This window comes from Candoia aspera, chromosome 1 (genome assembly GCF_035149785.1).
Source record: "Candoia aspera isolate rCanAsp1 chromosome 1, rCanAsp1.hap2, whole genome shotgun sequence".
NCBI classification, from domain to species: domain Eukaryota; kingdom Metazoa; phylum Chordata; class Lepidosauria; order Squamata; family Boidae; genus Candoia; species Candoia aspera.
In genome coordinates this window covers 21,038,803-21,065,281 of record NC_086153.1, presented here as the reverse complement: position 1 = coordinate 21,065,281, position 26,479 = coordinate 21,038,803, and the positions used below count along the sequence as shown (strand labels likewise).

Below are 26,479 nucleotides of genomic sequence, written 5' to 3'. Positions count from 1 at the left end.
CCCATCCATCTATCTGGTCATAGGTTATGAGATTCCTATCTGGGTTAAAGGGAAAGATATCAAGTAAAGGCATCTTCCTGGGAGACAGCGGCAGCAGTAACTACTAAGCAGATACACTAAGGAGGAAAGGGAGGGCCAGAATGTGTAAAAACCGAACACAGGGCAGAGACCTCTCCTCATTCATCCTCAGACCTACTGCTACAACCATTTTTAAGTGTGTATTGTGCCAACAGGGGCATTACAGCAAAATAATATGTTTTACATAGGTAAAATGAGTACCCGGCTTGCTGGGGAAAGGTAATTATGACTGGGGAAGGCAATGGAAAACCACCCCACTCTAGAGTCTGCCAAGAAAATGTTTGTGAAAGCGGCGTCCCACAAGGAGTCAGAAAATGACTTGGGGACCTTTCTTCTTCTTTCTACTGATGAGATCAGATTGACTAAAATAAGTGATCCAGGGGATGTGATGGGGATCTTTTGCTTGAGTAAAACAATTTTTTTCCTCATAACTATCAATGACTTCTACTTGTGATAGATATAACTACCTACTATTTCAGAAGTTATTTGCAACTGCTAGGAAATAACTGAGGGAGAGATCCTCATCTTTGGGCTGCCCCAAAACAGCTAGCTGGCAATTTTGGGAAAAGGATGGACTAGGTAAGGCTTTATCTTTAATCAAGCAAGACCGTTATGCATTCAGCAATGGGCTGAAATTAGCAACTTTTTAAAGCATATCCAGTGTGAATACTTGCTAACTATCTAAACTTAGGAAGGCTATAGCAATACGAGAGCCAGTTTGGTGTAATGGCTAAGGCACTAGGCTAGAAACTGGGAAACTGTGAGTTCTAGTCCTGCCTTAGGCACAAAGCCAGCTGGATGGCTTTGGGCCAGTCACTCTCTCTCAGCCCTAGGAAGCAGGTAATGGCAATATTCCAAAAAAACTTGCCAAGATAACTGCAGGGACTAGCCCAGGCATTTGCTGGGTGCAAAAAAAAAAAAAGTAATATACTATATATTTTAAGTAAGAGTGGGCAACCTGTATCCCTGAGGTTACTGCTGAACCACAACTTCCAGTAGCATTAGCCATCATGGAAAAAGATGAGGGAAGCTGAGTGCAATTCAGCAACATCTGGAAGTCCAGGTTCTCCACTCCTGCATTAAATTCACTGGAAGGAATTCAGTTCTTGTTTGCTGCTTATCACACAGTAACAGTAAATGGTAATTTTGCCACTAAAGAAAACACACAACTAGAGTGATTAGTAACTTTATTTTCTATGTGGCGTAATACTTCATAGCATCTGTGATGCAAGTTAATCCTACTTGGCTCAGTATGTAACAGTATGTAACAGGCCTTGTCCTACTGCAATAGGCTGGAGCAGTGGAATTTGGGGAAAGTCTTCTCCTTACTCTCTGCTGTTGAGCAGTTCTTCTCCCAGACACCCTGCTCTCTTCCTTCACTGCACTTGCAAGAGGTGAATTCAAGTCAAGAAGTTATTCTCTTTCCTGTTTCCAAGTGCCTGCAACTGAGAAATCTTTCTTATTTCCAAGATTGACAATAGACTATGGTGACAATAAACTATAGCTGCAGTTACTTTTACTGTCCGTTCAACAGAAAATGTGGACTAGCTGCCATGAAAAAAATCTTACATCCTTCCCAATGTACTCATATTGACTTACAGTGATATCCAACTGAATGCTGTGGCACCTAGCAACTGTGCACAGGATTAACTCACTTGGGTACAATCATTTAATCTCTGGGGCTGTCTCTTAGGGTAGATGGAATATCCCCCCCACCCCCAAGATAGGTCTCTTTCCAGCATTTGGAATTGTAAATGCTGAAATATTTTAAAAGAGAAAAACCTCAAATAGTCAGGGTTAGGGGGGGCAGGGTAAAGGACTGAAATCAGTTGGCTCCTGTCCCTGCTAGGCTGCCCCTATGTCACCACATTTGAGGGCTTAAATACATTTTCATCTGGAGCATGCAATGGAATGACTTTGAAAAACCTGGGAAAACTTTCTATCTCCAAATGGCCAGTTTTCATCTAGAACTCAACCTTGGCAAATTTAAGAAGTGTGGACTTCAACTCTCAGGATTCCTCAGCCGGCAAGTCCACACCTCTTAAAGTTGCCAAGGTTGAGAAACTGATCTAGAAAGGTTTCAGAACTTATTAGAGTGGTGTTTCTCAACTTTGGCAGCTTTCAGCTGCGTGGACTTCAACTCCCAGAATTCCCCAGCCAGAATTCCCCAGTCCCCAAAGACTCCAAGGAGCTGGCTGGGGAATTCTGGGAGTTGAAGTTCACACAGCTGAAAGCTGCCAAGGTTGAGAAACACTGTATAAGTGCATTCTGATAGAGCTTTGGACAGCTCTTTTAAGCTATGAATGAAGCCAAACTCAGCTTGAAGGTCGGAGAGTTAACTACTAGGACTATTAGTAGTTTGATTCCACTCCTCAAACCAATCTCTCTTCTCTCACTCTCTTCCCCACATGCTTTGCTAAGCACATGCCCCCTAAGTACAAGATGCTCCTGCTCTACCTGTCCTGCAAAGCAGCAAGTCCTGCAAGAGGCTATTTCTTCACCCTTCTGTGACTGAACTTCAGGGGGAGGGAATCCTCTTCTTCCATGCTCCTGCTTTCACAGTCTGCCATCTTAGCATGGCTGACTTTGACCGCCTGCCGTTGGTTCTGATCCGGTCCCGGCCTCGGTGACTTCTTTGAAGCAGAGTTCCGCAGCTTCTTCTTACGGCTCCGACTGGAGATGTGCTTCTTGCGCTGCCTTTTTTGCTCGGCTTCCTTTTGCTGCAGCTTTACCAGTTTTTCAAAGCTCTTAGTGGTGTTTGTGTTATCAAACCAGTCCTGAAGGGAAGAGGCACAGGACAAATGCTGGGCACACCCAGAGGGCCTTGACTCCCAGCACAGGAAGAAGGGAAAAGTTTGAACCTTCACCCACACCACACGAAGAACAGAGTCAGAAGAAAGGCCTAAAGCCATGGAGCGTGTGCAAACACACACACACACGTGCTTTTCAGGCCAACTCCTCACCTCAGAGTGCACAGTGTTTATGTGGTACTTGACCCCGCTCTCAGACACAAACTCTTTCTCACAAAGCAAGCACCTGTACTTCCCAGCCACAAACTCACCCTGCAGTTGAGGAAAGAACAAATCATTAGCATGCCTAGCAATGACAGTGAACAATAAGAAGAGAGAACGTGCAAAAGGTTTTATTCTGGGGAACTCTGTAATGCTGTGCCCTTTCTCTGGATCGTGTTGATCACATCTAGAACATTACAAACTCTTTCCTATTCCTGGAAAGGCCAGAGTGACATGGTCTGGAGGAAGAACAAAATGTTCTTTCTGTCCCCAAAGTTAATGTTTTCCACAAGCTAAGTGAGGGAGCCATACTTGATACCGCTTGTGGGAGCATAGTCTTAGATGCAAAATATGAATCCTTTAGGGAGGACAGATGTGTTTTTTGGCAGGAAATATGTTGAAATTTATGCTTGCCTCCCTTGATTCCTAAGGCTTCTCTTGGCAACAACTAGGCAGAGAAGGCCTCCGTACAGCCTGTCAACTAATACATACCAGGGTGCAATTGCCCAGATGGGACTTAAGACCAGAGATGCTGCTGTAGACACACTCACAGCCCTTGAGAGAAACAAAATAAAAAAAGGTCACTAGGTAAATGTAGAGCAACCTAGGCTGACAACTATGTGGAAAAAGGATTTCACACAAGCTACAACAATGGTGTCATCAGTTAGTATGCTTATGGAAAGATGTTTCCCTTTGTGGCTGTAGAGGAAGCATGACAAAAGGACGGAGAGATAGGTTCACAAATCTGAAGATTATGCAACAGACTCCAAGGAGCACTTCCCAGATGGTTCTTACATATTGGACCAATTTGGAAATAGGATAAAGCTGTTCAATTGCAATCAGTTAATCAGGATCACATTTCTAATGAAATCACTGTGGGAAAAACCTAGTCCTAACTGCAGACTGCACCCCCTGCTCACCAAATCCAGTCTTACCTGGTTGGGGCAATGGACCCGTCTGTACATCTTTATTTCTGACCTCCACTTGCACAGCACCTCCTGGCTCACAGTAGGCATCCCTGGTCGAGTATATTTCAACTGAGACAGGAGATCAGAACAGAAGCAAAAACTAAAGTGAGTTCAAGAGCTGGTGCCATCATCTGCATACATTCTTTTATACAAAGCTGCCCTCCCTACCACCATGTTCAAGCCAATCATCCCATCTCATAAGAGTGTGTCATGTCAGGCAAGATCCATGCCTAATCAAGCTCACAGCATATATTCAGGCAGATGTGGAACCCTTTCAACTTGCCACATACCCTGGCCACTATGCATATGGAACACTAACTGAAAAATCTTACATGAAGATAGAAACTGTTAAGTGAAGCTAAAGCCAATTGGAAGGGGTTATTTATTTAGTTCATTTCATTTCATTTCAAGGATGCCCAACTCCAAAAAAGACTCTGGGTGGTTTACAATCCTAAAAGGATACATAATTTTAAAACAAGTCATGAACATCCAGACAAAACCACATGAAGAACCTCCAACTTCCTATAGAAAAGGGGTGGACAACTGCCAGTCACAAATTCTAGCCATAAACATTATCCCAAATAGTCTTGAAAATCCCACAGAAAGGAGCGTGTTACTTCGAGTCACAGAAGAGCTGCTTTTGTACACATAATTTAAACGAAGTGTGACTTGCACTAACTCTGTGTTGATTTAATTATTAACAATCTCCCAGCTGCTTCTATTTAGTTCAGGTCTAATTCCTAGGGATTTTATAGCAAACCTATAGTCTCTCTGTTTCTCTCCATGTGTGCAACATTCCAAGAAGGATGCAAATAAATCAGCTTGCATACCCAGTTATGAACCTGGGATTATTTTGTGAGGTAATCTCAAAAACAAATGTCCCTCTCATCCTGGAATGGCCAAATCATTGTCTGAAGGAAGAAGGAAAGGCAGCTATTCCCAGAACTTTATAGAGCCACAGCCTGAAACAGAACTGTTGCCATGGATGCTCCGCTGATCTGAAGTCACATAGCTGCAATAAAACTATGTGGCCCCAGGCACTGATTTGGTACTCTCGAACAGTCACAACTATTTTCCTTATGGTATTTCATTTGTTAGCTAAGCAGATTTTGGACACATCCCTTTTTATTCAACATGCGAATCTTGTACCTTCCGATCATCAGGAACAAGATCCTGCAAGACTTTCCTCTTTGGCCACTCCTTTGCAAGTTCTTCATTAGCCAACTCATGCAGGTAGTAGGCAGCCACCTTGGCAGACTTCCTCTGAATTCTGCCTATGCTGTTTGGTTCCATGCTTGTGTCCTTCAAATGGGCTGGCCTGCTGTCTTCATGGAGGAATGACACCTGACAAGAAGAGCCAAGATAAATTTCTTCAGTCACTGCCTATTTACACTATTCAAAGAGCTGGGGAGAGAGTTGCACAATAAGAACTGGTTCTTATTATAGAGCCAGAAACACTACAGCACAATGGTGTATCTGACAGTTGCCGTGGCCCTTGGCTCTTTCCTCCCCACTCCTTAATTGTCTTGTGCCCTGATAAGTGCTTTTTCCACAGAAAGGACTGGAAATCCTTGTGATGACTTGTGAAGGGAAAGAAGTAAAGAGACAGACTGAAGGGTGCTCATAAGCTTATCTGCTCCCCACCCAATCTCCTGAACTTCAGTACTCAAAGAACTCACAGGTCCATGCTCAGATTTCAAGTGGTAAACGAGGCCTGCCTTGGACCGATATGCTTTACTGCAGTGGTGGCATTTTAAAGCCATCTTCTCCAGTTCGGCAGCTGCCTTTCCACATTTCTGTGTGTGGTAGAGATACCCCATTATGCTGGTGAAACTGCCTGTACAACCCTGTAGAAGCAGGCAAAAAAAAAAAAAAGCAGCAGTCAGTTCTTGAGTCCAGAGAAAGGAGAAAAAACAGATGTGTTAATTTTTCCCTACTTACGGTCAGAAACCCAGAAGACAAGTCTAATTAACTGGCCCACCACTTCCCAAGGACAGGCAAAGATACTCTTTTTGGGGCATGGGAAGGTCCATTCAAGGCTGTAAAGATGTCCCTCAGCCTTAGTAGTGAAGCTCACCTCCCTTGTGCACTTGAGCTTCCCCATGCGCTTCAGGACTCTCCGCAAGCAGTCTCGCTCACTCTGCTTATCCAACTGGCCGGCTTCCTTCCTAATTGGCTGCATGAAAGCAGAGGAGGGAAAGATTAGTGCAAGGCTATTCTTCACAGCAAACCAAAGGAAGTTATCCCTCACAAAGAAAAAACAGGATAGGCAATGAAAGGTTAAAATCCCCCATGTCAGTCAAGAGCAGCCCATTCTCCCAATTGTGCTACACAAGCAATTTCTTGTTTTTCAGCACTGCTGAGGCATGTGACTTGTCAGGGATTTCTGAACAAAACACTGAGTTATCCTTTTAGCAATGCAACAAGTTGTTGCAGAGAGATCACACCCAATTTCCAGGTGCTAGGTAGCATAAATGTTCAAGTTGGCTCTCCTGGAAGCCCTAAGGTCCTTCCTAGCCAAAACCTTTTATAGATATACACTTTCCACCATACCAGGCTGTTGTGATCTGCCATGATGTGATACTTCATTCCTGCCAGGGATCGCAGTTGCTTCCCACAGTGGTGACATGTGAACATCTCCTAAGAATAGAAAGTGTTGACAGCAGAGAGTTCAAGCTGCAATAATTATGTGCTATCCTAGATCTCCTTCCATTCAATGGTACTGAATGATCTCAGATCTTAGCATCATAGAATATCTTCATTCTATCCCATTTTGGGGAGTTTCGCCTAAAAGACCTTTCTTGCACGCATCTATACATTTCAAAATATGGATTCTTCTTACCACCAAAAAGAGAACAAACAATTCCATACACTTTCTTGACACCATATATAACTTTATACGCTTTGCTTTTCTTTTTGCTTGGAATACCAAATGTAAGTTTTACTAACAGAGAAATTACTCCAGCTCCTTGATCATTTTGGCTGCTCCCTTCTCCATTTTTTAGGATTTACAAATCTGTTTGAATCTTAATAATACATAATATTCCAAGTGTGGCTGCACAATGTTTTTGCATCAGCTTTTTGTTACCTTTGTTAATAATCCCCACCATGGAGTTTTACAATATGTTGGATGAATAATCTCATAACTAGTCTAGTTTGAAGAACTCTTTCCTAGTAAGTTATAGCCCGACAAGACTCAATTAACACATACTGCACTTAGGAATAATTATTTATCTGCCCTGATTTGCATCATGTTATACTTGCTTATACTGAGTAGCATTTGCTCTTTTAAAGTACATGTACCAAGTTTAGAAAAAAAATTCTGATTTATTTCCTACTCTTTTGGGGTTTAGCTTTCCTAAATTACTTGATTTTGTCAATATATCTGGCTAGTTCTTTCTTAATGCCTCCTTTTAAAAAATTCTTAAGAACAAACTGCAATGCCCTCACTGTTTATATCCTTCTCTGTTTCACGTCTGAGCAGCTGCCAATCCATAGCAGTATATTTGATTTTATCCAATAATTGTTAAGCTCACCCAAGAAGATATAACCTCGATTTAAGTGCACTGGATGAACCAACACTATGGGTAACTGAGGTTGCACTGTAAAAAGATGGATTCTACAAGTAAGTGCTCCTAAGTATAGGAATTGGGAAATCTGCCTATAATCCATGGAGTTAATGTGGCAGGTATGCTGTGTGAAGGAGCTTTTGGATTCAGTGAAGGCAGCCTGAAGCCTAAGTGATCTATTGCACGATGTGGATGGCAGCAGCTTTGATTGGTTTCTACACCCTCTCCTGAACTGTGTGGTTATACATTAGAAACCCGATACTGAGACTGCTATAATTTACTTTACATACTTTGCCCAGAATCTGCAGCTACCTAGATGCTGGATTGGAATTTTGGATGTACATATATTGAACCAACTGTACCAGCTGCCTGTTGGACATGGACTCAATTTAGCATTTTGCTATTGGCCCATAAAGGCCTGAGGAACTTGTGGCCAAGTTAACTGAGGGAAAGCCTTTCTCATTATAGATCTGTGCCATTACAAATATCTTCACAAGAGGCTTCTTGTTGTACTATCAATTGCTAGTCATCATTTAGTAGCTCCATAAAGCAGGTCTTCTCTGGGTGGCACCGCTATTTGAAATGCTATTTTCTCTAGCGTTCAGGGAATGCCACTTGTCAAGTTTACTTTGCTATGTTTTTTTATTCCCTTCACCCAGAATTTCCTTCACTGAATACTGGTTGGTGTGTGAGGGTTTAGTTGTGCTTGTCCCACTTTAAAATATTTAAAGACGTGTAGATGCGGTTGTTTTAATCGTATTGTACAATGCTTCTGCATATAATTCTGTACATGGAAAATAATATAACATTATTAAATGAATGTATATTGGGTGCTCTGGATTTACAAAAAAATATATTTAAAAAGGAAGGGCTTAGGCAATTAAAACATTTTAAAAGAGAACAAAAGTTCTTCAGTATGCTGACAAGAGGTTAAAATCATAATAATGGAAGCCGTATACATTATGTTTGAGCATGTTAGGAAATATTTTATTGTCATTTGGACTGGTGAGCAAAGCCAAGGAAGATATAACTCAAAATTACTGAACATGATACAACCCAAGGGGGCCTGCAAACAGAGCACCCCAAAACCCCCTTTCAAAACCAGGCAATAAAAAGGCAAATACAACTCAATAAATAAACAGTACAAAATGGTACAAAATCCTAGTATCACATCTTCATTGTTGAATCTGAACTAATGATGTCTGACCAGGGAAAATTTGTTCAGTAAGGTGTTAAGTCTGCATGCTGTAGCAATGAAATGGAATTTCACTTTCGGGAACCAAATTTAAAATAAAGCTGAAGTCTAATGACCTTAGACATGTTTATGATGCTGTTGTGCTTTTTATACCGTGCAGTTACAGTAAAAAGAATATTACAGACCTGGAAAAAAGCAGTCTATAATTATCATTTTTCCATCATCTCTAATGATCAGTTTGGAGCTGTTCTCTATGAAAAAATGTTTACGTATTTGGTGTTTTCTAGTTTGAAAAAAGATCAGTAAAGAGGGAGGGGAATAACAGAAGTGCATATAAAGTTAGAATTCTAATGTATTACCCCATTCCAACCATTTCATTGTATATAAGCCACTGTTCACTAACCAGAACTTCCAAAGACAAAGGAAGCATGATTACCCAGACTGAAGACCAAATATTGGAACAGCTGGACCTTCTTTGGGTGCTCTAACAGGATTCACGAGGACTTTATTTTCCATCTCCTCACCTGGTGGCAATTTGCCATATGCTTTTTCAATCCTTCCACCGTCTTCCTCACTACAGCTCGGCAGATTGGGCAAGTAACACGGCCCTTGTCCAGAATCTCCAAGTACCACTGCTCTTCTAAGCTTCCTGCCAGAGCACAGGATGGTGATGATTCAACATTTTAATCTTCTCTGGAGGTAACCCAACTGGGCCTTCCTTTTGAAGAGCAACAAGGTCAGAACAGAACTGCTAAAATGGCAGGGCTAAAGCACCTCCAGCACAAGAAAAATTTGGGGCATTTTAGTTAGAAAAGAGTCAAGTAAAGAGAGTGATATGAGTACCAAATCATGCATGGTACGGTAGACTGGGAGATTTAAGATAGGCAAAAGGAAGCATGTATTCATTATGCTTGAATGTGCTACTTCCTGGATTAGAGGCAGCATACTTCTAAATTCCAGTCACTGCAGAGGAACAACTTTCGTGTCCTGCCTGTGGAAGCAGAGCCAGTGAGTTTTAAATGATCTTGGAAGTGATCTAGATCAACCCTTGCTGAATACAGGATCCAACTATAGCATTCTTAATAGACAGCCAGCCAGTTTTTGTCAAATAATTTCCAGCAACGGACAACCCAGCATCTCCCAATCTGTACCACTATCAAACAAGAATCTGTTCACATACTGTTGGACTTGTCTTTTCTCTAAGTCAGTTACAAGATGCTTATAAGTGAGGCTATTAGGCTGCAATTCAATATGCATAGGAGTAAGTCCTACTGAGCATCAGAGTAGACCTGCATAAGATCCATTTGCCTCTAGAGCATCTCTCTTTCCAAAATAAAACTGTTTTGCAATGATCTACAAAAATAGCTTTGCCTGAAAAGCACTAGGTAGGACTCTCTTCTCATAGCTTTATGTAGGCACCTCTAGTAATGTATTCATATAGATAGCATTACTAAGCCTTTTGTATTATAGATATCCTTTTCTGGCTGCACATGTAAATTCCGTCTCCTTTCCAATTCTACTGAGAAATGGAAAGGAATATGACCCCTTTTCCAACACCATCAAGACCTAAACTGTGATAGCACTTAGTTGTTGTTTCTGCATTACATAGATATTCATCCTTACCAAGGATTTTATATGGGATTCAGCATCTTACCTGCTCCATAGGTTGATGGGTCTGACTTTCTAGAGCACTTTTTGGACTTCAAATGAGGTTGCTTTCCCACAGGCTGTCTTTTTCCTGGCAGAAAGGCAAGCAACTGTGAGAATTTTCATTTGCAACTAGGAGAAACTCACCTAAACATTGAGGATCCTGTAACTAGCATTAGGGAAAGATAAAAAAAAAAAAAGCAATAGTATCAGTCCACAGACTGGATCAACTGAGAATCCATCAAAGGAAACAAATATATGGGGTCTCCTAATCTATGCCAAGCAGAAAATTGGGAAGACATGTGAATCCAAGGAAACCAATCAAAAAGTACTGCTCTACTTACCAGAAACCTTTTGCTTCTTTTTTGGAAGTTGTTTGCAGTCTTCTTCATCACCTTGTTCCATCCTATACTTTGCCTTGGAGTGGGAATCTCCACCTAAGGAGAGATACCAAAATAGCAGTTTTTTAGGGTTACAGATTAAAAAAAAAAGCACATATAGGTTCAAGACATATGCAACCATAGCCTAACTGATTTTTGTTTGTGTGCCTTCAAGTCAGTGTTGACTCCTGGACTAGTCCCTGCAGTTTTCTTGGCAAGATTTTCAGATGTGTCTTGCCATTGCCTTCTTCCTAGGACTGAAAGTGACTGGCCCAAAATCACCTAGCTGGCATCATGCCCAAAGTGAGACTAGAACTTAGAGAACTACCCTAACCTTAACCACTACACTAAACCAACTCTCCTGATAAAAACCTTAGTCAAACAACACCTATATTTTGTAGTTGTTCATCCAGTCCCTCTTACAAAGATTGAATTTAACACAAAATAAGACTAGCCACAAAGTGGCCATGCAAAATCTCAGGAAGGAGCAGTCGTATTATCTGACTCAAGTATGGGTTAATTAGTTTTGCAGCTAAAGTATCCATCACTGCCATGACACTGCAAATAAAAGCTTTAGGCCCAGAGAATTTTCTTTTGTTTTCTTTCTTTATTTTGGTGCTCTCTAATTATAATCAAACTCTGACGTATAATTAAATTTAAATATTTATTATTTAAAAAGCAAAGCGAAAGTGTCTGTAATTTGCACTCACTCAGAAAGGAAGGCATACTATACAGCATCTGCTTCAACATGACCCTGATTTCAACAAATCATCAGAAACTTACAATTTTCTCAAATTCTAATCAAGAGAGTGCAGGAAAATGTATTATGATATATTCCAAATGGAGAAATTTCTTTCTAATTCTAAGGAGAGAGATGCTGAACCCAGAAATATATTTGAGTTTTATTCATTCACTCATGGTTCTAATTTACTACCAGACTCCTCCAAACATTCCCAATGATTTACAGTATACCCAATAAAATAATAAAACCAATGTATAACATAAAATCCATATGCTCCATTATGCACACACTATTAAATTTGTCTTCAAAACTCACCCATACCTTTCTTCTTCTCCTCTTCCGTAAGAGCCTTGACAGAAGGCTTCATCCCTTTCATTTCAAGCCAGTAGCCTGAGCTGTGAATGGCTCCATTATGTCCAAGGACTGGCCCTACACTTGCCGGCTCTGAGGAGAGGAGAAAGTATCACTATTCATACAGTAGCTAATCAAGCCACTTATAAGTCTAGCAGATGCATTTGCACATGCTAAGCTTCATTACTTTTAATATTGGTCTGCTAATGAGCAAACTAAGCCCATGTGGTTAACTTGTGGTTCAATTTATCATGCAAGCCCAGAAAATCGTTTCATTCAATGACCAAGTTAAGCAAGTAGTGTGAATGCAGCCAAAGTGTCAAAACAACTTTTGGTGATAAATAATAAATATGCTTATTTTTGGAAGCAGCATATAAACAGAAATTATGAGAAGTGGAGACTTTGAATTCTTCAGCCCTTTACTGAGTTCCTTGGTGACTCCCAAAAAACTTTCCAGAGATCCCCCTCTTTATGAAATAATTGTTGAATTCTTGGAGTTGAAGGTAAATAGATGCAGCTCCTTCAGAACTGATACATAATCTTTGAACTGAGAGAGGTCATTCAACCATTGAGTCCAATCCCTTACTCAATACACATAGATATACCAGTTACAGTACATGTAAATTTTAAACGTTATTGTTTTACAAATTTTCTTTAACTGAATGTGTTTTACTAGCAATTTTGGAAGGGTACGGAATCAGAGTTTTGGTGACTCTAAACTGACTTCATTAACTATACTTTTTCTAAATTTTTACTGTACAGAGATGTGTAATTATTGGTTGTCTTATGTTTTAATTATTTTTCAGTTGGTTGCATGTTGTGCACCTTGCTAAAAGGCATGCCATAAAAATTATCACTATGAATGGAGGAATCTAAAATGAAAGCATTCCTAACAGATAACTGTCTATTCTCTGCCTGAACACATCCAATGATTATTCCATTTATGCACACCACCTAAAATTTCTGGAGCTATATGCTATAGGAGACCCAGTTTTGTGCAGTGGTTAAGGCATCAGGCTAGAAATGGGGAGATCATGAATTTTAGTCCCACCTTAGGCACAAAGCCATCTGGGTGACCTTGGGCCAGTCACACCCTCTCAGCCCTAGGAAGGAGGCAATGGCAAATCACTTCCAGAAAACCTTGTCAAGAAAACTGCAGGTGCTAGCCCAGGCAGGCCCAGGAGTCAGAAACTGACTCGAAGGCACAAAATAATAAATAATATGCTATAGACCCTGAAGCTGCATAAAGCCAAAAACAAGCTAATTCAGTAACTAGGTGAATAGGTGAAACGTGCAAATGCACTCACTGAGTCGGCCTTAACAGGAGAAAAGGAAAAACATGCGAGAACCGATGGTTCCAGGGCAGAACGGGTAGGTTGCCGACTAAAGCAGGCAATCTTGGCTCCTATCTGGGCAAGGGCCACGAGCCTTACTTTCTAACGGGACCCTCGGGAGCGGCAGAGCCCCGACCTCCTTCCCAGGAGCTGCACGCATGACTCACCTTTGCGCCAGGCTGTCTTCCTGCGGAGCGGTCTGGCGCGGGATCCCGAGAACAAGGGAATGGGCTTATCTAGAGAGCCGCGAAAAAAGGGATGAGGAAGGTGATCCTTTAAACAGCACCAAACCGACAAGTTCTCTCCTCCGAGCTTCAGAGGAAGCGGAAAGAGGAGCGGCTATTGCTTCCCCTTCCCGGTTGCCTAGGTGACACAAACTTCACTGCGGAGACGCCGCTCTGGCCCCTCATTCTCGCCAGCTGCTAACAACATCATTTCCGCCGCAACCTTCTCTTAGAATTAGATTAGAATTAGAATTCGAAATCTTAGAATTAGAAGCCGCCCGTAGCGGTGCTACCTTATTGTTACAGACTAGCACCACTCTAGGCTATCACAACTCTATCTTGAAAAGCCATGTGGTTCAAAGTTCAATAGGAATACTGTAGAGAGAGAAACTGTAGAGCGGCTGTATCTCGTCTCAGAGAACAATGAGGCGGAGTAAGACTCTCGCTGGTACCGATGCCGATGCCAGGGTGGCATCTTTGAAAATGTTCTGTACGACGGTATAGGGTAGTTGAATATTAAAATGGTCTTGTTTGACAGCCTAATTTTGCGAGAGGAGAAGCTCCTCAGTGGAGGGTGCTGGGGAAGACTACTCGAATAGTTCCCATGACTTCTCCAGCCCCACCAATGGAGGTTATGTTATGGGGTTGTTCATTTTCCATCTTCTGTTCTTCTTTTTTCTTATCTCTATGGTCAAAACCTTGGTTTCCTTTCCCTTTTTTAAGCAGGAGAACGCGACCTTTGTTCCGGAAGTGAAAGAAAGCGGATGAAACGGCGGCAAAATGGCTGCGGCCGCTGCGGCAGCGAGTGCAGGATCCGGAGCCCCTGTATGCGTCCTGGTGCTGGGAATGGCTGGCTCTGGCAAGACGGCGCTGGTGCAGGTGCGGGCGGAGCGGGAAGGGGATCGGCCGGCCGGCCGGCCAGAGGGAGGCTGTAAGCTCGGTTCCCCTGCCCGCTTCCTTTGGGCTGACGTACGGTTTGTTTTCCATAGAGACTTGTTGCCTACCTGCATAGTAAGAATTCTCCTCCGTATGTCATTAATCTGGATCCCGCAGTTTATGAGCTGCCTTTTCAGGCCAATATCGGTGAGTACATACGGTGGTTGTCTACGTGCTTTGCCAGAGTTCTTTTCTTCAGAAAAATATGAGAAGATGTATTAGTTAGTTTTGCTTTAAAGCACAAATAGGTAAACCTTTGGCTCAGGGTAGGATTAGGGACTGCAGACATCCAAGCAACTGCACGGCGTGCATGAGCTGCCACACATTTGGCCATGAACACCCACGTGGGCATGGTTGCTGCCTCACCTTCCCCCAGTTGTAGGGGCCATTGGCCCAGCACAGAGTATCCAACACAGGGATGCTGTTGCTCCATGTACCTCCACCACTGCCAACTGAATGGAGTTGCTGGAAGATGTGAGAAAGGGAGTAGCTTTCCTTATGATTGCAGACCATAACTGGAGTGGCTCAGTCTTTGCTGCCTTGTTCTGTACATAATGGAATAAATGGTGGATTTTATTTTGTTTTAGCAAATTGATTAAATCGAACTGTCTGTAGGTTGAGTCATGACAACTGGATTTCTTTCTTTCTGGTAGAAACGTTTCGCTGCTTGTCCAAGCAGCTTCTTCAGTCTGGGCAAAGGTTGGTGAGGGTACCCATACATGTCTTCCAGGGTGGCTGCATTGTCCCTACACCTGAATGGCTGTTAATTGTGCCATGGCGGTGAGGATTGCCTTTGGGATGTCTTACTCCTAGAACCATTCCCAAGTGGATCGTTGAGAGTGGCCTTCCTTGTGGTCTTAATCTTCCTGGGGAATGATGAAAGAGCAGCATGAAAAATGGGGGACAAGTTGTGTCTGAGGCCTCCGCCTCTGTTGAGGGAAGGATTTTCCACTTTGGCATGAATGGATTCCTTAACCCCTCTCTCAAACCACCTATCTTCTCTGTCCAAAATATGAACATGGTTGTCCTCAAATGGGTGTCCTTTTTCTTTTAGATGAAGGTAAACTGCTGATTCTGGTCTTGTGGTGTTGCTCCTCCTGTGCTGGGCCATCCTCTTGTGTAAAGGCTGTTTGGTTTCCCCAATGTAGAGCTCAGAACACTCCACACTGCACTGGACTGCATATACTACTTTGCTCCTCTTATGTTTCGGTGTTGGATCTTTAGGGAGTACAAGTGTCTTTCTACCAAAAAGAAAGAGATCCAGTTGCCATGACTCAACCTACAGTCAATTCCACCTGGATGACTGAGAATCTTCATCAACATTAAATCGAACTGGATCACATTAACAGGAATGGGTGACTAGACTTGCATACATTAGTCTATAGTCCAATATTCTAAACCTTTATTCTATCTATCTATCTATCTATCTATCTATCTATCTATCTATCTATCTAATTTATCCACGCCCATCTCCTCCCGTTGGAGGCCTCTGGGTGGTTTACAACAAGTGATTAAAACTATCAGAATAATACAAAAAATAAAATACAGTAAAAATACTATAAATAGAAATAAAAAATAAAAGATAAAGAATAAAAAATCCAAGCGATGAATTTGCTGGCAGTTCCTTAGGATGGTTTGGAAATTTGTCTGGATTATGATTTCCATGATTACCTGATGTGAAATCACCCAGAGAGTATTAGGGAAATATTAGAGCTGCACTTAAGATGATGAACAAGTAGTGTGAAAGTAGGAAAATTTGAGAGGATGTTACATTTAAAGGTAAATTATTTTCTGTTTGAACAAATAAGATGTGTTCTCTCTAAATTTGTTTTGAATCAGGCTGTTGTGTGCTGCCTGCGATAGGCATCATGATAATCAAGTTTGCTTTACCTGTCTAGATAAAAATGCTGGTAAATTCCCTCCCCCCTCTTTTCCTTTTTTTGTTTTTAAAGATATTCGGGACACGGTGAAGTACAAAGAAGTAATGAAGCAGTATCCTTGCATTATTGAGCTATTCCTTGAAGATGTACCCTTATTATTTCTTATTTATATGTGCATATTTTGCTGGATGTATATGCTGTTCCAATCATGTCTGACTCTGATGTGGTAGGGTTGGGGGTTAGGAGTAGCTAGGAGTAGAAATGCAAATGTAAAAATTGGAACAGTTAGGGATGGAAAGTCTTCTGATCTGGGAAACCTCAAAACCCACAGCCACTTGACCTTGCCAGGATTGAGGGGATGCCTGTTCTTCCCCATCCAGAAGGACAGATTGGTTAATTTGCTAACTAATTAATTAATGTTAATTTAGTCTACTGTGAAGGAGGCTTTACTTATAAGCAACCCTTATGACCAGTTAACTGCCAAACATTAGCAGCTGAGATAGATTTTTCAAGTTGAAACATAAAACCTTTTGTTTGCAGCAGGCTGTTAACCAACTTCGTACGTGTTAAATCTCTAACATCTCTGCCTTCTGGTGGTCAATTTTTACTGCTTCATTTATACTGTAGACTGTATGTGATAGGTTATTTTAACTACAGCATTCTGTAGGAGACCTTGCCCAAATTAGTCAGTCTAATGAGTCTTGGAAGCAAATACTTTAATTGGATGTACAGAACTCCAATGCCATTCTGAATGATAAAGAGCCATGATGTTCCGCAGCTTGTTATTGAAGTACAGCTTCCTATTATTCTCTTGTGGGTTTGCACTGGGGAATATGCTGATCCCAGTGATTTGGATTTCTTCAACCTTTCCTGACCTACCTCCAGGTATGGACTGGGTCCAAATGGTGGCATCGTGACATCCCTCAACCTTTTTGCTACAAGATTTGACCAGGTACATGTTTGCTTTACTGATTTTGCTGTGAACAGTGCACCATATTGGTAAGCTGCTGAATATTCTGTCCTGAAAATTTCAGTATCTGGGCCATATCATTGCTAAAGCTTGGAGCACTTAACTGCCGGTATAGTTGCAAAATTGAAGTGTGTCACTAAGTCTGTTAAACCAAGGACCCCTTGTTTTAGTAGCTCTTCTGCAAACTCCAGTTTTGTTTCTGTATACACATTGTATTTTCTCTTTAATTTTTATCAGGTGATGAAGTTTATTGAAAGACGACAAACTGCATCCCAGTGAGTCAGTGAGAAATCTGATGCATCCTGTTGGGAGGGAGGGGGTGGCTGCTGGGAGGCCCCTTTTTAAGAGGGGTAAAGGCAAAGGTAGAAGCCTCGTGTGGTGCAGAGTGGTAGGCGGCAGTATTGCAACTGAAACTCTCCCCACGACCCGGGTTCAATCCCAGCAGAAGCTGGATTCTCGGATAGCTGGCTCAGGTCGACTCAGCCTTCCATCCTTCTGAGGTTGGTAAAATGAGTATCCAGCTTGCTGGGGAAGGTGACGACTGGGGAAGGCAATGGCAAACCACCCCACTATAGTCTGCCAAGAAAACGCCACGAAAATGGCATCCCCCATTAAACCTGACTTAGCTCTTGTCTCTGCAGGTAGTGGCTCTTACTTGAATTTCTGAGACAGCAGTGGAGCAAGTACACACTGCTGTCCAGCTCCTGTGTGTGCTGTCTGAATAAAATGTGTTCTATATATTCTGAATGTGTGAGAGCAAATCCTTTCTCTCATAGGTATGTCCTAATAGATACACCTGGGCAGATTGAAGTATTCACTTGGTCTGCCTCAGGCACTATCATCACAGAAGCCCTGGTTAGTGACTTCTGTTCATCTTACATTGGGACGCAATTAGGGATGGTGAAAATGTGCTGTGCTTTGTTAACAATAATCCTGTGATGTGCCTGTTTAGGCTTCCTCTTTCCCATCAGTGGTGGTTTATGTGATGGACACATCTCGCAGCACTAATCCTGTCACCTTCATGTCTAACATGCTGTATGCCTGCAGGTAGGAGGCACCCACTTTTCCTATGATTCCTGTTCTTCTTTGTGGGATAGAGGTCTGCTTTTTTATCCTAATTCAGTTATTGCTCCCCCAGTTCTTTTTATTTACATGCACCAGCTGGATTCTCAACACAAATGTTCTCTGTGTTTAATTGGTTTATATCTGGTTTCCTAAACAAAAACGTCAAGTCACCTTAAAACAGATGATTTAGAAAAGCCAAGGATATTAACTTTAAAAGCCAGTGAAAACTAGAACACTGGAAAAATCCAAGCATCCATGCCAGGATAGTTAACTTAAAAGAGGGGGTTCCACAGAGAGAGTGTGCTATCACAAAAAAAAAAAAAAAATTATTTGGCCTGTGCCTGCTTAGTCTCAGCAGTCAGGGAACTTGGAGAAGAACCTGCCAGGCAAAGGTGTAGGTTGGTTGTATGGGAAGAAGCAATCTTTAAGGTAATTGGTAGAGCCCTATACAACATGGAGCCAAGTTAAAATAAGCATGTTAAATTGTACTTAGAAAAGATAGAATGTGGAGAAGTATTTCGGCACAATTTATTCTCTTTAAATTATTTATCAGTAGTTCTGCTAAAGTGATGCTTGGCTGATTATTCAATGAAAGCCATTATGTATTGAGTGCCAGTTTGGTGTAGTGGTTAAGGCACCAGGCTAGAGACTGGGAAACCGTAAGTTCTAGTTCTGCCTTAGGTACAAAGCCAGCTGGGTGACCTTGGGCCAGTCACTTTCTCTCAGCCCTAGGAAGGAGGCAGTGGCAAACCACTTCTGAAAAACCTTTCCAAGAAAACTGCAGGAACTTGTCCAGGCAATCTCCAAGAATCGGACATGATTGAATGGATTAAAAAAAAATGTATTGGGCAAATTCCCATGTTCTGGTTTGCATCTTCCATTGTTAGTTCATCTGCCATTTTTTAATTTGTGTCATGCATAATTTAAGTTTTTCCTGTATGAAACCAAAAGCAGTATTCATGGCAATCACAGGTAGTCTTTTAGCTAGGCCTTACCAAGATCAGAACTTCTGAAGTGCATCAGAGTTGCTGTATCACCTGCCTTCAGATTATATACCAGTTGCCATAAGTATGTCAAGAAGTGAAAACCAAATCCCTGGCCACAAGGACTAAAAGGCAGAATTTTGGAATGTTAACAATTGCATGCCTTTGTTTAATTAAGGAGGGAACAACAATTACTTTTATGTAAAAGACTGGAAATCCTTTATGGACTTTTTGCTGAAAATGGACAAAAATTGTGATTTCGGGATTCACTGATTAAAAAGTGTTGTTTATGGGAAGAAGGGAACCATGATATATAATTTGGGAGGGTGGAGATGGTAATTACTGTGTCTGCAAAGAAGATCAGAAGTTACTTCTTTAGCTATCTTTTTTTTTCTTTGTCTTTTGCTGTCTATCACTTTTTCTTTTATTTCATATCTTTTTTCTACATTTCTCAGTTTCTGTAGTTTTTAATCTTGTGTAAAATTCTCTTTCAATAAGAATTATATTAAAACAAAAAACAATTGCATGCCTGAGCCATTTTTTTATCTCTGATCATCCGTTCTTCTTTTCAGCATCCTGTACAAAACAAAGCTCCCATTTATTGTGGTCATGAACAAGGTGAGTGGGATGTTAAAAGAATCCACATTTAACGCTAGATATCAGTGAGATGAACTCTTGATATTAAACCAACACTATCTTTCTGCCATACTTTCTTTTTTCTCTTTTTTAAAAAAGTGGAGGCTATCTATTCAAATTCAACTCCTGATGAGTATGTGGAGATGTGTATGTAGTTTTGGCAGCACAAGAGAAATGACTTGATCCAGCATTTAGAAAAAAAATCACTTCCCAGTCTTAATTGCAGCTGTGGGATTTCCTGGTTGTCTCCCATCCAAATATTAATCAGTTCTAGTCCTATTTAGCTTTTTTGAGATCAGCCACGTTCAGTTAAGGTGCTGCCATGTGCTATGACTTTTCTGTTAAAAGAAACAGAGAATGGTAAGATTAAATCGTGCCATCCACCTTAGATTTGGCGTATGATCTATTTTTTTGTTGTTATTACTCTGATTTATCTGTTTGGAACTGATGTTTTCCATTATCTCCCAAGAAAAAGAAAATGCTTGTGAAGAGAAAAAAATCAGAGTTAAAATGGTTATTAAATGGAAAGCACAGTTCAGTGTCAGTAAATACAAAATGAGATAGAATGAGGCAAAATAATCTCAATGGATTACACCACTGGAATCTCATTGGATATTGAGTAATCAGAATAGTGACCCTGGGATTATTTTAGATATCTTTATGAAATGTCAACAATGTATTAGTACTGTGAAAAGGCCAGATTCCAAAAGGCTTGGGAACATTTGAGCAGGGAAAAAAAAATGTTGTTAGATAACTGTGTGCTGTAACCACATTTGAAGTTTATTTGTTTGTTTGTTTATTTATTTATTTTTATCCCACCTTTATTTTATTTTTTTTAAAATAACTCAAGGCGGCAAACATACCTAATATTCCTTCCTCCTCCTATTTGCTGTAGTCAATCAGTCCATCTCATAAGGAATAATGAAAATATGAAAAAGGTGTTGAGAATGATGCTCAAATGATGAAGCTCAAAGGTTCAAATATAACTAGAGCCCTGAAAGCTTGCTGGATGACTGAGTCACTCTCTTAATATTTCACTGAAATCTCCTGCCTTGAGATCCTCAGCCATTAATCTTAAATGCTGTCCTTTGGAGCACCGAGAACAAGTTTTCCAAATGTCAGGCCTTCCAATGGTTTGAGAGTGCTATTTTGCTTCTCTAGATTGTGTTGAATAGCCACGTCTTCTTACTGTTACTTACAAAAGTTAATTTTCAGACCTCCCAGTATCTTCTTCATGCTCCTTGGAACATGCTCCAGTTTGTTTGTATCCTTAAAATATGGAGCTTTGAACTGATCACAGTACTTCATATATGGCCTTTTAGGTTCTGATGATACTGTACTTTTTAATTTTTCACCCTGGCTTTTCTGTGTAAATGAAAAGAAGAGCAATCTGTCTGCTTTCCCTGAGAACCAGCAGTTATGGTGAGGCTATTGGTCCTTGTTCCTGGACCAGAAAGTAACATGGTGTACTGGCTAAGATTCTGGCAAGGCTTCTTGGCAGAAGCTGTTTCCATGCCTTGCCTAAATGTGCTCTTAGCCATCCTACCTTCTTTTCTTTTTCAACTCAGACAGACATCATTGACCATAGCTTTGCGCTTGAATGGATGCAGGACTTTGAAGCTTTTCAAGATGCCCTCAGTCAAGAAACCACCTATGCCAGTAATTTAACTCGCTCCATGAGTCTTGTTTTAGATGAATTCTACAACTCACTCCAGGTGGGTGCTCTCCCTTGTACTGCAAAGGATGCAGGATGTTCTGTATGCAGGTGGGTTTGTTAAAAATGTTGTTGAATAGTGCAGCTGTTGGTGCTGAATGGGAAGAAATAGTTTGAAGTTAAGCTTCAAGCAAGACAGAGCTTTTACTTGTTTATAAAGCTGCCCAGTTTGTCAACAGCTTTCTCTTGCAGGTGGTGGGTGTTTCTGCTGTGCAAGGAACAGGGCTGGATGAATTTTTTGAACATATGTCCAGAGCTGTTGATGAATATGAAAGGTGAGCCTTCAGGAATGAAGGAAACTAGCAGGAGCAACCTGGCACACTGTGCGTTACCTTTAGGGATATCTGCATTTTGCGGGAGACTGAATTTGTTGTTTCCGAGAGACTGCAGAGAGAGCCAGTTTGGTGTAGTGGTTAAGGCATCAGGCAAGAAATTGAGAGACCGTGAGTTCAAGTCCCCCTAGGCATGAAGCCAGCTGGGTGACCCTGGGCCAGTCACTCCCTCTCAGCCCTAGGAGGGAGGCAAGGGCAACCCACTTCTGAAAAACCTTGCCAAGAAAACTGTAGGGACTAGTCCAGGCAGTCTCCAGGAGTCATCACTGACTGAAAGGCACCAGAGAGAGAGAGAGAGAGACTGAGGCTCTGGGCAAATGATGCTTCCATACATGTGCCCTATGGATATACAAGATAGCACAGCAACCTTGCAGAAATCAATTGTTTGCTGTTTGTATTAACTCAGAGGCCTCAGTTAAGCAGTTCTGTATCACATCTTTGGATGCATTGTAGGGTGGGCAGAATCTATGGCCTTTCCTGGGTCACCACCAGATAATCCATTCTTGGTGCAGATCGGAGGCTTACAAGGAAAATTTCCTCTCTTTCCATAGCAGTAGACAAAACTATGAGGACATGTACGGATTGCTTATAGTGGGGATATCCGTTCAGTGCTGCTGCCTGTGTAAGAAGCATTTTATCTCATTATTGTCTGCTAGGGTATAAGTCAGCAGTGCTCAGAAGTAAATACATGAAGCCCATTTTTTTTTCTTTCAGAGAATATCGACCAGAATATGAGCGACTAAGGAAGAAATTGGTAAGTATATGCACATACCTTGTTGCTCTGGGCTGTACTGATATAAGCCCTCCCACCCCCAGTTGTGTCTGAATACTTGGTGCTATGTTGTTGTTGGAGGTCCAAAAGGTATTTCTTAGGGTGGACATACTAATTTGCCTATCAGATGATAAAAGAAGTGCAAAAAAAGGAAATCAAGCAGGAAATCCTAGGGCTACGGTGACCGAACCCGAGTCCCTGTCTGTATAGTCACAGGAGCCTAAAGCAGTGATGAGGGTTAATACACAACTATGGAAGAACCTAGATCTGTTTCCTAGGAGTAGTAAAACGATAGTGGTAAGCAGTTATTTGCTTAATCATGACATACTGAATAAACCATGATGACTGAGTCCACACATACCAAACCATAGTGTATTTAATGTGGATTTATTAAACCTAGCTAGCTAAGTTTGAATGATCCTGTAAGCCAAAATCAAAGAAACATACTTAATGCAATGTGTAAGGTAAGTCTCTGTGTCTGTGCTTCCTGCCATGCCTCACTGACAGCTCCCTAAGCTTTCCATACATCTTCTTTCCATACATCTTGGTTCTTAAGGACCTGGCAGCGTTGGATTTCTGTTCATTTTTTGCCTCTTATGAAATGGGGATGGGATACAAGTGGGGCTTAGGGCATCCTCTAAGGGGCCATGAGAGGATGATCTTACTGAAATTAAGAAGGTTGGGGGTAATCTGGAAACTACATCTATGTCGTCTTAAGTTCCAGAGTGGGAGCAAAGTGAGATACAAATGCATTGAAAAAATATCTGTTACTGGAATATACTCTCTTGGTTTACAGGAAAGAGTTCAGAGGGAGCAGCAGGAGGAACAGCTGAAACGTTTGCAGAGCGATATGGGGCCTGTTGCTATGGAGAACAGCCCAGCAGTGTCGGGTACATGAGAACCAAGTCATTGAAAGACCTAATACAACTAATTTTTTGACAGGCTGCCTCTAGGCTTCAGGTCCTCCAAGCCAGCAGGCAACATTTGGGAGCTTTAGAAGTATGTTCAGGTTCACAGCCTGCATCATTTAATCTGCTCTGCACTAAGTATTTGAGGGTACAGCTGATGAGGGAAAGAGTTAGGTCTTCACAGAGAAAACTCAGGAGAGGGAAAGTGTTGCAGGCGCTCCCAGGTTTGGCTTATGGTCACTCACTCACACTCTTGCCGCCTGTTGAGGCACTCAGATCTCGTCAGCCCCCCTTGCTTTCTACCTGGGCTTTCCAGATATCAGCGGCTTAAGCAGACAAGACACACAGCCCTGGTCAATAGCCGGGAAGTAATTAGGGACGCACACAAATCACTTTCAACCGAACACTGAGGAACAACAAGTGCTTTGGAATACCCAGAGACCCAGTGAATTTAAAGTAACAGCAAAACTTTACTGGTTACAATGTACATTTGCTCTTTCTCACATACACACACACACACACACTCATCCACACTTACGTCCATCTCAACTAGGCTGCCAGGCACTAACTAGAGTGACGGAAGCCTCCAGGTCTGGATCCAAAGAGAACTCAAGGAGTGGGCAGGCTTCAGGACCCCTTTTTATCCGCAAAAGTTCTTGCTTTGTTGATTCACAGGACTGGCAGCTACTCTTACCTTGTTAATTTATATGTTTGGTAGCTGTTGATGGGATTGGGCAGGTGCCCAAGTTCCTTTATCTGGTTCAGGTGACAATTTTTTTCCTTTGTTTCCTTATCAACTTGTTTCCTTTTTATCTACCTCCCCGAAAGGATTTTTTATACAAGATTCCTGGCTTTTTGTCCTCTCTGCTGACTTGCCTTCTTCATCTTTAGTTATAGTATCTTCAGCCTAGTCTCACAAAAGGAAGAGCTGCTGGTGGAATTTGTATACATTGGCTTACTTAAGGCATTTACATAAGGCATATGGCACCATCTGGCAAGGCATTATGCTATAGCTATAGGACTAAATAGCTACTGCTGCTGCCTCTCTGAATTTCTAAAGCAGCCCAGAGCCCTCATCTAGGTATCATGTATACACAAACTCTCCTGACCTTGTAGTGTTTGAAACCTGGCATGGAACTCCTGGGCAAGGTGTCCATCCTACTGCATAGGAAGAACCTGAAAAATTGCTTTTCTGTTTGATTTTGGTCCAAAGGTTCAATTGCAGAATCTTCATTAGGCCCATCAGAACTGATTCTGACACGAGGAACTTTGGAACCAGAAGAGGAGGAGGAAGAGGCCCAAGACAGTGATACTGATGACATTGACCATAAAGGTAATTAAGATTACCTCCTGAAGGAACAGGAGGAATTAAAAATTGCAAGAGACAAGCCAGGTGGGAGGGTGGTGGCATTTTTCCATCAGTTGCTTTACATGGAGTTCCTAAAAAACTGCTTTATATTCATTTTACAATCCAGCAAAGGGGTGAGGCTGATATCTTCCTTTCTGGTGATGCTGGTTGCTATTAGAAAGGGCATTTTGAGTCCTAAGGGATTAGTGACATCACTGTTAACACATCTCTTCTGTTTCTTGCTATAGTGACAGAGGAAAGCCATGAAGAACCTGCTTTTCAAAACTTCTTGCAAGAAGCCAAGCTGCACTATTCAACCAGAAGCAGCCAGTAAAGGAGAACAAGGACAGTTGCACGGCTGGACTCAGAAACTGAAGGACACAGAGCTGTGTAACAGGCTTACTCACTGCGGTCTATGGCAACAGTTTTGGTCCCCTTCACTCACAAGGCTACTAGTTCTTTCCATGGCAGCTTTTTTTCAGAGGGAGACTAAAGCAGTTTACCAGAACCTGATGGTCATTTCTGCAGATGAGACATAATCACTTATTGGCAAAAGAATATGACTTTGAGAGAGCTTGTCTCTATGTTGTGAATTCTACCTATAATGCATATTTCTGTTTTATAAATTATTAGCAAATATCTATTCTGCAAATGTTATTGGTGGCTGACTTTTTCCTCTGGCTTAATTATTAGCACTTCACTTTTGTTTCACCCACATATGCTGGAATAAGAGAAGACACAACTGAGATGTGAGTTCAGAGACATAAAGAATATGACATGAGACGAGGGGTCATTTTCCTAAAGTAGTATACTTTATTGGTCAGTTGACCTCATCAAAGCATAGGGATCAGCCACAGTAAGATACAATAAAACGAAATAAAGTAAGATACAATAAAATAAGATAAATAGGCTACAGTGAGGTAAGATAGATAAAATATAGTAAGGTAAGATAAAGTAAGGATAGAAAGATAAAATAGTATAGGATAAAATACAGTGCAGAGATGTATAATAAAATGAATATTAAACTTGAAGACAGTATGTGTTTAGGTGAATTCATCACCTTTGCATGCAACCCCAATGTGCTCTATAAAACGTGTTCTCTGTAGGAAGCCTTGACTATAAACTTAACAGTTCTAGTGACTACATGTATATTTGTGCCTTGAAGGAAATAAGATGATCTTTTGATGGAGTCCCAATATATAGTTCTGTTAAGTTGTGTCTGCAAGTACTAAGCCCTTGCTGAGCATATAATTGACAGTCAAACAGGGCATGTGCAATGTCTTCTATTTCTGATGCTCCACAAACACATTCTCTCAAAATATGGCACTTGATGGAATCATCTGTATTTGACCATAGAATCTAACTGAATCTTGCTCTGGTAAGAGCTATCCAATGGTATTGAGTCAGACCCATTGCCAAGTATTTTTCTGTTTGGA

The 26,479-nt window shown here is 41.4% G+C and overlaps 2 protein-coding genes across 3 annotated transcripts; one reads left to right on the top strand and one right to left on the bottom strand.

Annotated features, from left to right (window-relative positions):
• Positions 1-1,248: 1,248 nt before the first annotated feature.
• On the bottom strand, positions 1,249-13,611 carry ZNF512 (zinc finger protein 512). Its single transcript, XM_063299498.1, has 14 exons — positions 13,443-13,611; positions 11,912-12,034; positions 10,813-10,899; positions 10,476-10,559; positions 9,346-9,470; positions 6,611-6,697; positions 6,135-6,233; positions 5,737-5,904; positions 5,207-5,401; positions 4,025-4,126; positions 3,582-3,644; positions 3,042-3,140; positions 2,536-2,855; positions 1,249-1,517 (listed from the first exon to the last, which is right to left on the bottom strand). Exons 2-13 carry the CDS (start codon positions 11,964-11,966, stop codon positions 2,568-2,570), a joined length of 1,452 nt encoding a protein of 483 aa, XP_063155568.1. The 5' UTR covers positions 11,967-12,034; positions 13,443-13,611; the 3' UTR covers positions 1,249-1,517; positions 2,536-2,567.
• A 413-nt stretch (positions 13,612-14,024) lies between these two features.
• Positions 14,025-25,692, top strand: GPN1 (GPN-loop GTPase 1). 2 transcript variants are annotated; one of them, XM_063299476.1, is made up of 14 exons: positions 14,045-14,378; positions 14,489-14,582; positions 16,388-16,427; positions 17,201-17,267; positions 17,523-17,560; positions 18,062-18,140; positions 18,238-18,332; positions 19,906-19,951; positions 21,538-21,684; positions 21,876-21,958; positions 22,730-22,769; positions 23,584-23,677; positions 24,909-25,028; positions 25,292-25,692. In XM_063299476.1, exons 1-14 carry the CDS (start codon positions 14,280-14,282, stop codon positions 25,375-25,377), a joined length of 1,128 nt encoding a protein of 375 aa, XP_063155546.1. In that variant the 5' UTR covers positions 14,045-14,279; the 3' UTR covers positions 25,378-25,692. The 2 variants fall into 2 exon arrangements, with proteins under 2 accessions (XP_063155555.1, XP_063155546.1); XM_063299485.1 differs by lacking the exon at positions 24,909-25,028 and having other exon boundaries at positions 14,025-14,378.
• Positions 25,693-26,479: the final 787 nt, after the last annotated feature.

What these genes read in the sequence shown, in the direction of transcription:
- GPN1 (XM_063299476.1), top strand. Translation starts at nt 14,280, where the DNA reads ATGGCTGCGGCCGCTGCGGCAGCGAGTGCAGGATCCGGAGCCCCTGTA. An exon ending in CTATCATCACAGAAGCCCTG is followed by an intron (nt 18,141 to 18,237) that starts GTTAGTGACTTC and finishes GTGCCTGTTTAG; the next exon opens with GCTTCCTCTTTCCCATCAGT. An exon ending in AGCGACTAAGGAAGAAATTG is followed by an intron (nt 22,770 to 23,583) that starts GTAAGTATATGC and finishes CTTGGTTTACAG; the next exon opens with GAAAGAGTTCAGAGGGAGCA.
- ZNF512 (XM_063299498.1), bottom strand. Translation starts at nt 11,966, where the DNA reads ATGAAAGGGATGAAGCCTTCTGTCAAGGCTCTTACGGAAGAGGAGAAG. An exon ending in AAAGAAGCAAAAGGTTTCTG is followed by an intron (nt 10,560 to 10,812) that starts GTAAGTAGAGCA and finishes CCTTTCTGCCAG; the next exon opens with GAAAAAGACAGCCTGTGGGA. An exon ending in TTGTTCCTGATGATCGGAAG is followed by an intron (nt 4,127 to 5,206) that starts GTACAAGATTCG and finishes CTCCTGTCTCAG; the next exon opens with TTGAAATATACTCGACCAGG.